This window comes from Telopea speciosissima, chromosome 2 (assembly GCF_018873765.1).
Source record: "Telopea speciosissima isolate NSW1024214 ecotype Mountain lineage chromosome 2, Tspe_v1, whole genome shotgun sequence".
Taxonomy (NCBI): Eukaryota; Viridiplantae; Streptophyta; class Magnoliopsida; order Proteales; family Proteaceae; genus Telopea; species Telopea speciosissima.
The window spans coordinates 9,656,001-9,668,545 of NC_057917.1; the positions used below are offsets into that span (position 1 = coordinate 9,656,001).

At 39.3% G+C, this 12,545-nt stretch overlaps 1 protein-coding gene across 1 annotated transcript; it reads left to right on the forward strand.

The window, feature by feature from the left end:
• Positions 1-9,334: 9,334 nt before the first annotated feature.
• LOC122650424 (fasciclin-like arabinogalactan protein 12) lies at positions 9,335-10,384 on the forward strand (the record flags this gene model as incomplete). The annotated part of the gene is made up of 2 exons (XM_043843840.1): positions 9,335-9,720; positions 9,847-10,384. Coding segments are annotated over exons 1-2 (657 nt in total), but the record flags the coding sequence as incomplete, so codon positions are not given.
• Positions 10,385-12,545: the final 2,161 nt, after the last annotated feature.

Below are 12,545 nucleotides of genomic sequence, written 5' to 3' on the forward strand. Positions count from 1 at the left end.
ACTCCTTGATTTTAGATACTATGTATCCATTCCTTGTGTTTATTAAGTCCTCTATCTCTGTTATGTATTTCGTTTTTCTTTGTTTGGCATTGGATACGCATGAATGAATAGATCTCTATCAAAAACATAAATAAATAAAAATGGTTGCTCATGAACTAAGAAGAGGCAAAGATACAATTTATTTTGGAAACGTTACCTAAAGTATTAATAAATCCAAAGTTTCAAAAAACGTATTTGTACATCCGCTTTATTTTTCAAAAAATACAAAATTAACAATCCGTTAGTAAGTAACCATTAAGTGATTACGTGGACTTTAAATTGGACATGACATGATTGTTTTACATTTCCTCCTTCTCCCCTGGTATTTTAGAAACCCTACATTGCCCCCTAGTAGCCGCCCCTCTTCTACCGTATTCCACTCTCAACAGTCCACCGCCTCACCCTCTTCTGCAACCCACCCTCTTCCGCAACGATCAGTACCCCAAAACCCACCTCTGCAACATCCTCCCTGCGACCTGCACCACACAAAACCCACCCTCTCGCAAGTCTCCGCTTTCTCATACCCACTCCCGCAAGAACCTCTCCACCATGCCTCCCTACTCGTACTTCCGGTAATACGGAGAAATTGGGGAAATTTTTTTGCCCAAAGATGGGGACAACCACTGAAGAACACCACTTTCTCAAAAACCAAAACCAGGTTCCACTCCACCGCTCTCTAGGAAAATCAATTGCGAAAAATAAGAGCGTGCAAATCGGAGTAGAGCAAAGCCTACCCCATTCAACCGTTCAAATCAAAGTGAGATGAGAGCGAAAAAGTCTTCTTTTGATCTATATGTCGGCAAATCGGAATAGAGCAGAGAAGGGCCGTAAATGGGATACATGCAAAACCCTAACCATATGATTCTCTTGGGTTTTTATTTTAAGGGTTAAATACACATTCCTCCCTAAAATTGTCCCAATATTTTGCATGCTTTCCTAAGATTTTAATAATTTTACATGCAACCTTTGAAAATTCCACTTGCACCCCTTATTTTTTAAATTAATTTCATTTAAGTCCATGTCATTAATATCAGGCGTTAGATGTTAAAAAACAAAATATTGGTCAAACTACATACCCTTTCTTCTACCACCCTTGTAATTTGAAAAGACTTTTTTGCCCAGCCCTCATCTTCCCCAAATCATGTTCTTCTTTTACAAATGTAGATACCTAATACCACCACCACAACCCACCATTAACACCATCACGGTCGTGCAGCCCCATCTCACACCATCTTCTTCCCCGTGCGATCCCTTAACTTCCCAAAACCTGCAACTCATCTCTCACAGGATACCCTCTGCCGTAGGGCTTTGAGAAAGAAAGGGTTATTGGAGACTACTCTGTGCAAGTCTCCCAAATCGGGTGAAAAGATGGAGAAAGAAAGAGTTACAATGGAACAGGGTGTCTTAAGAATTTGCTAATGGGGACCAGATTGCCACAATCGTGCTTGCTTTCTGTAGTTTCATTCAAATTGGTTGAAAATACCCAAACTAATATGATTTGAAGAACCATAAATACCCTTAGATAGAGACTTACCGGTGGCCGCTGCAATCGATTACGAACGGAGAAGAAGAAGAGGGCAGGCCGCAGGGGCAATTCAATCTCACATAGGAATCTCTGTGTAAATTGATTTGGTGTAAATTCAACTGAACCCACAGAGGAGCAATTTACACAGAACGATAGGTCCAGTTCTGACTCTAACCCTGACCCTGGTTATAACAGAAGAAGGGAAGGAGGGGTGTTACCGTTTCTGGAACAGAGGAAAAGCGTGAAAAAATTTGGGGGAAGAAGATGAAGACGATGGCTGAAAGTCAACTTTGTCGTCGAAACAGAGGGCCAACGAAGACTTCGACTTCGATTAGGAGTGTGGACTTCAAACCAAGCTGCAATTTGGGCGCTACTCACGGTAGAGGCACTGTGGACATAATCCAGGAGACCGACTTCAGACCAGGTAAGTGTTCTTCTTCTTTTTACCTCGATATTCACTGTCTCTCTTCTTTCTTCCTTTTGGTTTCTGTTTCTCTGTCTCTCGATCTCTCTGTTCTTCTTCGCTTCTTTATCTTTTTTGGTTGCTGGCAGAACAATCAATTTGAGTTGTGGGGAGAAAAAGAAAAGGAAGCGGTGGTGTAACAGAAGGGGGTTCTGGGTTTCTGGTTGATGTTGAGGGATGGGTGGGAATCGAAGAAATGGACTGGGGTATACCTTAAGTCTGGTTCTGATGCTATCCAAGAAATCTCTCCGATTTCAGAAATTACCGCCGAGGGGAATGATGTCTATTCGGAATACTACAGGATTTCCCAGCTTTTTGAGTCTGCTTTCGCCAAGAAACTGCAACAGTACTCCGATTTGATGGTTGTGGATCCGAATTCACTTGCGATTGTCCCTCAGCCGGAGCAAACCAGCGTCTCTATGGTTGTCGTAAAGTACAAGAAGCATTGGTCGGGGGGATGATTAGGGTTACTACTCTTGGGGTTGAGGATGCCAGGTACTTTCGGGATTTGGTTCGGCGGACGAGGATGCTCTATGACTCCCTGCCCTCTTCTTCTTCTCCGTTCTTAATCGATTGCTGCGGCCGCCGGTGAGTCTCTATTGAGTATTGGGTCGATGTTTCAGAAATGGAAGATGATTTTGGGGAAACGATTTGGGGAAGATGAGGGCATTTTGATAATTATGTCCTAGCAATGGTATAATTGTACATTACTTTCTTCAATTTCAGATCCATTAGCATTTAATTCCTAATATTTACGGTGTGGACTTAATTGGAATTAATTATCGTCGAATTTTCAAGGGCTGCGTGTGGTCAAAATCTTAGGAAGCATGAGGAATATTGGGACGATTTAGGAAGCGCATGTGTATTTAACCCTTATTTTAATGGAAATCCTAACCTTCCCAAACACAAGTGGATTTACGAGAAATGATGATTCTCCAATTCCCTGCCAACATCGCGATTTCGCTCTCTCCTTTGTTGGAGGTTGGGCAAGTCTGTGATTAGAGCCTCTAAGTTGTCTCCATCATCATCTCCTTCGTTTCCATTGAAGGGTTCTATTTTTTTTTCTCAGAAATTTTCTATTATTTTTCCATTTTTTTTGGGGTTGGGCGAAGATAGGTAGAGAGTGGCATCTTCTGTGCGTGATGTAGAGAGAGAGAGAGAGATGGGGATTTCAAACGGTTTGGAGGGATCAGAAGGGATTGATTACAGCGTTGGAAGTATTGTTTGGGTTCGCTGGAGGAATGGGTCTTGGTGGCCAGGACGGATACTCGGCCCAAACAAGCTCTCTGCTTCTCATCTCATGTCACCCAGATTGGGAACTCTGGTCAAGCTTCTTGGAAGAGAAGATACCAGTGTGCAAGTTCGTTTGACATGTGTGTTTTTTGGTTACACATGGGCAATGTAGGGTTTTTAAAATACCAGGGGAGAAGGAAAGGAAGAAGGGTAAAAGAGGATTTCATGTCCAATTTAAAGCTCACGTCATCACTTAACCTTTACTTGCTAACGGACTGTTAATTTTGTATTTAAAAAAAAATAGAGAAGATATACTAGTACGCTTTTTAAAACTTCGGATTTATTATTACTTTAAGTAAAGTGTAGGGGATGAACACATAATTTTCCTATTTATTTTTGTAAACCTTTTTATACCCTTAACTTTAAAACCTTTTGAGAATATGATAAGAGACGGTTAAAAGAAGATGTAAATTTTAATGTACATTCAGATCCAACTCTCTTGTGCAGTACTTGAAGACTGAATTAGCAATCTAGAATGAACAATACTTTCAGTCCCAATGTGTGGTTAGATTTTCATTTAACCTTTACTAGGACATGGGTATTTATGATCATTTGTAAAGAGTAGCAAAACACATTATGATTATTGTAATTAAAATAAAGGTAAGAGATCTCTACTTGGTGTTGTTTCCTACGCCCTCTCACAAGGCACCATGAGATGACGCTTCTGCCCTCTGGGTAGATACCCAGATGTGCTCACTCATTGGAGAGCGTAAGAAACACTATCAAGTAGATATCTTTTCCTTTAATCTATATCTATGGGAGAATGTTCTCTGTGCCAAGGGCACAGGTTGTGCCCAGACACATGGAGGTGGGTGCAATGACCACTTTGCCCCCCTGAGTGGCAGGCCCATGTGTCTGGACGCAGTGTGCACTGCAGCAAAGAGAACATGAATATATATATATATATATTTTATAGGGAAAAAGATCTTTGTCCGGGAGTGTGGCCTATGCCAGCACTCCCATGAGTCTATCTCTCTCCTCCCCATTTGAAAAGACACCTTTGTCCCCTTGTTTTAAGGAGGAGAGAGATAGACACATGGGTGTGCTGGTGTAGGCCACACTCTCGTACAAAAAATTGCTTCCCATATTTATATGTACGTTTGAGCTTGACATATCAAGACCTTGATGAGATCACACATCAAATTTGAAATGACTAAAATCCTTCCTAATTTATGACAAGTACTCTACTCCTTAAAAACAAAGAAAACAAAAAAGTTCAGATAGTCCTTGACTATGTTATCAGTGCATAAGTCTATAGGAGTATAAGTTTTTTGTTTTTTTTAATTTCCTTTTTAAATATATTCTAATATATACATGACATGTTAAGATAAGTTAATGTGAACCATTTTGGATAACAACTTTCACCCTTTTGTGTACAAATGATAGTTATTAGATTTAAAAGTGTCTCATTTTGTCATTACTTAAATATAGTTTAACATTACTTTCATACATTAAAATGTTTTACTATTGAGTCTGTTGACACATCTAAACCATGATTATTGTAACAAACATCTCTCACCCATGAACATAGGTAAAATCAATAAAGGAGGAGAGGGTTCTCTAAGTGGCCCACTTGGAAAAGAATCTCCAAGTTACATATAAATATCTGTCACATGACAGCTTTGATAGATTTTAAGCATTCAAATAATAACATGGAAATCATATGAACATGTAAAACGATATACAAAAGAGTGTTTCAGACATACTTGAATTCATAGTAGGAGAAGACTGTTGTACGAATGCTCTTCTGTCTATCATGGCTATTGGTTTTGTCTATCCATTTTTATTATTATTTTTTTTAGGTTCTTTCTAAAATCTAGGATTTCTTCGACATGTATTTAATGGGCCAATGCAACAATATATAAAGTGAAGATAGGGACCAGGACCATGCTAGCCTATCAGACTTATCCCAACAATAGTCGACAGTTCACTAACCCAACTTTATTAGAACAAAACAACGACCATGCTAGCCTATCAGAAAAGGAACCTTCCAAGTTCAAGTGAGGTTTAAAATTTGTGGGCATGTAGACCTCAAGAGAGATTCACATGTAAAGTTTCTGGCCAACCAGGATTTTCTAGGGTATCACATACAAGTTTAGAAAAATCTAGGTCTACATGAGACTGCACAGTAGATGCCAAAGTAAACGTGAAGAGGCATGGAAAAAAACGTGGATGTGTTATTGTTTTGATTGGGCAGAAAACATTATTGTTGAAAAATGTACAACAACTCAGCCTTATCCCAACTAAATGGGGTCGGCTACATGGATCCTTACAAAACAAAGTAGGAAAAGCAGAGGTCCTCATAAAGTGTAAGAAAAATAAGAAGCATGAAGAATAAAAATGAAGAAATGAGATAATAAAAGTGAAACATGGAAAAATGAAAAATGAGAGTAAGAGGAAAGAAGCAAACCAAAAAAATTAGGAAGTAATTTTGATAATGACTCCTTTTTTAATCTTCTCCGAAAGGCATATCGATTAGTGTAATTAAGGGTGTCAAAATCAAAATGAAACCATTTATCAAAACCGAACCGAGTCGTTTAAACTGAAATTGACAGACCGTTTATAAATGGTCCGATTATGGTTTTAGAAATGACACCATTTATTTAATCGGTTCGATTTTAACCATTTAATCCAACGGTTTCAAATCGTGTAATCCAATAAAAACCGATTATAACTAGATGGTCTAACCGTTTAAAAACCTAACAACTTAATTTTTTAATAAACAAAACGTCAAAACCTAACAAGTAGCAACTACTAACTACTAAGTAGTCACGTTCCTTCAATAAATTTTCTTTTTTTAAAAAAAAACTAATAACTTAATAACTAATAACTAATAAGTAGTATTAGTAAATAGAGAAGTAAATGCAAATCGGTAAACAATTTTCTACAAAAAAAAGAAAGAAGGATAAACAATACACCCTAACGACCTAACTTCTTATGGAGAACAAGAGAGGAGAGGAAAACCATGTAAATTAGTAAACCCTAAAGACTTAACTTCTTAGGGCATCTTTGGTATAGTTTTTATTTTTTATTTTTACCTTAAAATCCGTTTGTGGTTGCGTTAGGTATCGTTTATGGAGCCTGTTTCTATAAAAAATATTGAAAAACACCAAAAACCCAAAAATAGATCGAAAGTCGTTTATGGTTTTTCGGAGAAAATTGTTTCCACTTGTTTTTGCGGACACTTTAATGAACAGATGCTCATAAACCTCAAAACTGAAGGGTAAAATAGTAACTTTGTTTTATTTTTAAGAAGGCAAGCCACTGGGACAGAGACTTCCTTTTCCATCAAAGTTTGCTCTGCTATCCCGGGCGGTGGTTTCGTACATTCTGGCGAGGTTCGCAACTGCAATAATTCTTGTTGGTGTGGCTGCTGCTGTACTTCTCTTGAGGTCCGCGAAGATCCGATTGATTTCTCCAATTGGGACGCAGAATCAACTACCTGAATCATTCAACAAAGACTGTTAAAAAATCACATTTTCTGCCATTCCGCAGAGAATCTAACATCATTAATGGGGAAAGAAACAGTTAAGAAAATAAAGGAAATCCAACCGGATATGGAGGGAGGCGTTTGGTAGAATAGAGGCGTATAAGAGCTAGCTAGCATCACGTCTCTCAAGTGCAATCATGCGACACGGATGATGACGTCGGTATTACAGTGTTCGGTCGGAACTGGTAGTTAGTGCAAAGTCAGCCCGTGCGGACGTCGGGCCTGCGGAGCGTGGTGGAATGTTACGATCACATTTATCTTACATTGATTGTATGAAAAACTTGATGTGAGTTGATAAGTTCTTGGGTTCCCTAACCTTGTAAACCGGTTTATGGGGTTGAGTTCTTCTAAGCTCGTATCGATAGAGAGAATCTAGTGATGATCGAATAGATGGAGGAATCCAACCATGCATCCCATCTGCTTCTCTATCTGCTTTTCCAGATTTTGATCATGGACTAAACCTGTCATCATTTTCGCCAATATCCTTCAATTACAGGTTCTCTCTCTCTAGAACAAGTTTGAAACCTCCATTAATGGAACAGATTTCTCTGTTGTGGTTTTTGAAAGAATGGAGATGGAAGATAGTTGAAGGGGAATCCCTTCACCCATTATAAAAATTATTTACACTTAGGTAGTAATCAAACAGTTTTTTCACTCCATACTCTATTATGACTAATGGTTACCAAACGATTTTTATATTTTGATAAACAATGGTTTTGATTTTGGTAAATAGGTAAAAATAAAAAATAAAAATGATACCAAAGAGAGCCTTAGTAACCGTCTAATCGGAACCGTCGTATAGAACCATTTAATTGAAACTGTTTAAAAACCGTCTAACCGAAACCGTTTATCAAACGGTCCAGGTTTTTGATTATGAGACCGGTCTGATTATAGTTTCTACCCTCAAGCAATCAAAACCGAACCGAATCAAACCGTTTAACCGAAACCAGACCGTTTTAACACCCTTAAGTGTAATTAAACTAAAAATATCAAGTCTCATATATATTTGAGCTTGGCATATCATTAAGATCATGCTGACCAATCACAAATGGAATTTGAAATGACTATAAACCTTACTAATTTATGACAAGATCCCCTCCCCCCCCCCCCCCTCCCTCCTTTAAAAAAAATAAAACAAAAAAAAACCCTCAAATATACCTTTACTATGTTATCAGTGCATAAGCCTATATGGAGTCCCCCCCCCCCCCCCCTACCCCTAAATGTCTTCTAATATATACCTGACATGTGCCTATATGGAGTCCCCCTCCCCTGCCCCTAAATGTCTTCTAATATATGCCTGACATGTTAAGATAAGCTAATGTTACCCATCTTGGATAACAACTTTCATCAATATTAGTGTAAAAATGATAGCTATTAGATTTAAAAGTGCCTCCTTTTGCCATTTCTTAACCATAGTTTAAATCTACTTTCATACATCTCATTGTTTTGCTTTTGAGTTTGTTGACACATCCAAACCATGGTTATTATAAGAAAGATCCATCACCCAAGGACATAAGTAAAATCAACAAAGGAGGGGGTCTCTAAGTGGCCCACTTGGAAAAGAATCACTAAGTTACACAATAATATCTGCGACGTGACAATTTTGATAGATTTTAAGCATTCAAACAATAACATGGGGATCATATGATTATGTAAAACGATACAGAAACAAGTGTTTCAGACATACCTAAATCCATAGTAGGAGAAAATTGTTTGCACAAACACTCTCATGTATGTGACGGCTGTTGGTCTTTTTCTACCTTCTTCTTCTTTCTGAATGTTAGGGTTTCTTCATTGTACATTTAATGGGCTAATGTCGGGACCAACCCTACAAGGAAACAAAGATTTTCTTTTGCATTAAAGGAAAGTAGATTTAGGCCCATGTACACATACATAATATCCATGTTAATTAAGGTGTGTCAAATAAAGCCCAATAATCCAATATATGATCACTTTTCACTATTGGACTTAATAGGCTTATCCCAACAATAATCAACACTATACTAACTCGGTCTTATTAGAACAAAACAAGAAATGCTAGCCCACCAGAAAAGGAACCTTACAAGTTCAGGTGAGGATTAAAATTTGTAGGCATGTAAACCCCAAGAGAGATTCACATGTGAAGTTTCAGGCCAATCAGGATTTTCTAGGAGACCACATATAGATTTAGAAAAATCTAGGTTTAAAATTTGATAGGTGATCAATCCACACTACTCTCTAGATTAAAACATCATTTCAATCCAGTTCTCCAGCCATGAAAGCTTCTTTCTCAAGTTTATGCCAACTGGCAATCAAATTTATATAGTTCCCATGTTTCCCTTTTCTTCCCTTACAAAAGGTAAAACATCACAAAGAAAGCAACTAAAAAGGTTTCTATCAATTAGTGGGGACTCCTCCATTGTTTAATCTGCTGTGTGATATTATTTTTTATATCTTGTAACTCCAGTTTCCGGCCTATCCAATCAATCCCTTCTCTCTCTCTCTCTCTCTCTCTCTCTCTCTCAATTTGATTATGTAAATGCTACCAAGCAAACCAGCTGAAATGAAATGAGATGAGATGGATGGGAGAGGGTTAGCTCCTGAGCCAACTCAACTTGGATTTCACCTATCACCTAACTTCATATCCTCATGGATCCCTACCCCTCCCATTTCACCTCTATAAAACCCTCTCCTCCCTCTCAAACCCAACATTAACCCTTTTCCTCTTTATCTTCTTCTTCTGATTGCTCTCATTCACTTCCTCCAAAGAAAACCACAATCACCAAACAGCATCAAAGCATAGCCTAAGAAAATGATCAAGAACATGAAACAGCTTATTCACCTCCAACATTCCTCATCACTTCTCTTACTGATCATGATGACCCCCCTCTTCACCACAACCTTAGCTCAGTCACCCACAAGCAGCCCAGCTCCAACTACAAGCAGCCCAGTCCCACCTACAAGCAGCCCAGTTCCACCTATAAGCAGCCCAATCCCACCCACAAGCAGCCCAGTCCCACCTGCAAGCAGCCCATCCTCACCTCTAATCAGCACAGTCCCTTCTGGCCCTACCAACATCACAGCAATACTAGAGAAGGCTGGGCGGTTCAGCATCATGATCAGGTTACTGAAGAGCACCGGAGTTGGAGACCAGCTCAACTCAATACTCAATACCTCAAACCAAGGCCTCACCTTCTTTGCCCCACCAGACAATGCCTTCTCAAGTCTCCCCACAGGGACACTTAACTCCTTCACAGATCAGCAGAAGATACAGTTGGTACAGTTTCATGTGCTCCCTACTTATGTTCCAGTCTTACAGTTCCAGACACTGACCAACCCTGTTCAGACACAGGCAGGGAACAGCCGTAATAGCCAGTTTCCATTAAATATCTTAACTAATGGAAGTAGTGTGAACATGACTACTGGAATTGTTAATGCCAGTGTGGCCGGCACTATTTACACAGATGGGCAATTGGCTGTGTATCAGGTGGATCAAGTGCTCCTCCCCTTACAATTTTATGTTTCACCTCCACCGGCTCTGCCTCCAGCCCCCACTCCGGCTCCATCGAAGAAGAAGTCCCATTCGTCCGATGCCCTTCCAAGTTCTACCAGTGATGCTTCTGTGAGGATCACAAGGTACAATGGGGTGTCCTTCGCAGTTGCAGCCATTGCAGCCATTGCAGCCATTGCTCTGTGACCCATATAAGGCCAATGCCTTGGTATGATCTCTCTATTGAATCTGATTTTATGATCATCTACTGTGATCATGAGTGGGTTTTGAATAATCTGTGGATCTTTGTTTCTTCTTGAATCCTTTGGCAGCTGCATTTGAATGTTTTTGCAGTCATGAAAAGGGTCTGTTGTCATCAAATATTGTTGGGTTGATCCCTTTTTTTTTTATTTGAGATTTATTTTGTTCTTTCTGTGTGTTTTTTTCCCCCTTTAAATCAATGGTTTGGTTGCATTTGTGTGCATAGGATGAACCTTTTGTATCATATTTTTATGAAAGATCAGAAATCAGAATAAAAGAACAGCTTATCTAAGATCTGTTTGAGCCATGGCCGATCCAAGTAAGATATGAAGCGTAATTGGACTTGAGAGACTGAGACATTGGGTCATACCTGCTATATTCTACCCCTTCTCAAATTCCACGCTTGATTACCTACAAAAGTTTTAGGGACGCTATTCTTTGCCCGGAAATGCACGGACACACAGGCTACGCCCAGACACATGGGGCAAGGCCTGATGGTCATTTCAGGGGAGACAGGGTGATTATTTTACCCAACCCATGTGTCCGGGCACATCCTGCCCCAGTGCAGAGAACATTTCCCCAAAGTTGTTTTATATGGAAAAGCAATTTTCTCTCAGGTTGCGTTGACTTGGAAAAGTAAATCACTGTACATTGTACATGTGTTTCTATTTAGATATGGTGACTTGGAAAAGTAAATCACTGTACTTGTGTTTCTATTTAGATATAGTGAGGCTAAAAGTCCTCCCGTGGAAGATTTTCCTTCAAACTCCATTTGTTTCAATGGAAAATATTTAATAGGTCTCAAGAAAGATATCCTATAGGAACAAGACAAACCGATGCAGTCTTGGTTAATATTTTCTTTTCGGGAAATTATTAGGGCCACCCCCTGACGTTTGCCTATATTTTGAAGCACATCCACTAATTATCATAATATCAACCGTTACCCATTTTTTAACAGTGATAACCTCTAAGTTTTTAATTTACTAAATCACCATTTACACTTAAAACATAAAAAACCCAACCCACTCGTTGTACCCTATTCAGGGGACACGTGGAAACTCATAAACTTCTCTTCCCTGTCTTTCAATTTTTTTTTAAATTTTTTATCAATAGAGGTGGGACCCATTTACTGTTCTTCTTCATCTCCCTTCTTCTTCGTTGATAATTGGATTGAACAGTTGGTTTGGCAACTGTAATCTGGAGACTGTTTGTCAGGTGTTTCTTGTTCTCTATAAAACCATGATCGATGATTGTATGTCCTTGACTTCCTGTAGTTCTACTTGCGATTAGGAAGCTGAGGTTGAAGAGGGCGGTCAGTTTGTGCGCCAGAGGAGACATTCTGATCTCGAAGGGGATGACCTGGCTGAGTGATCTTCTGCTACTCGAAGGCGCCATTAAGCAGTTGGGGCTGCTCGGCAGGCCCAGGAGATGATCACCACGATTCTCGATGGGGGCGAGGTGGGGATGCAGATGGAGACGAAGACGAAAGCAAATTGGAAACCATGATCGATGATTTCCAAATTCCAATACAGATTCTCAGATGCTTGAAGCCCTTCTTTTGTGCGTAAGAAATTGACACATCGAGATGATCATCTGCCTCAGGCCCCCAATGAGAGGAGGGAATTATGGGATTGCGACTTTGGGTTCTCTATCCTGAGCCATACGATAGACTTGATGAATCTTCCTTGCAGGTTCAAGCCATAGACGTCATAAGATATTCAATTAAATATCAATTTTAGTGACATTTTCTACCACAGGATTGGTCTTACAATGAAAGTTTTTGATGCGTTGAAGTCCATAACTCAAGGAAAGGGATCTCCCATTGGTTCGTGTACATTGCTTCCAGCCATTGGCGTTGTTTACCTTTCTACAATTCTATATGGCAGGGAAAAGAAGAAGAAGAAGAAGAAGAGATAAACAGTAACAAAGAAAAAACTAATATCCGCTCAGAAAGTTCCACGTCAAATGGAAGAAGAGATACACATCAAAGTAGAATCTTTTTCCT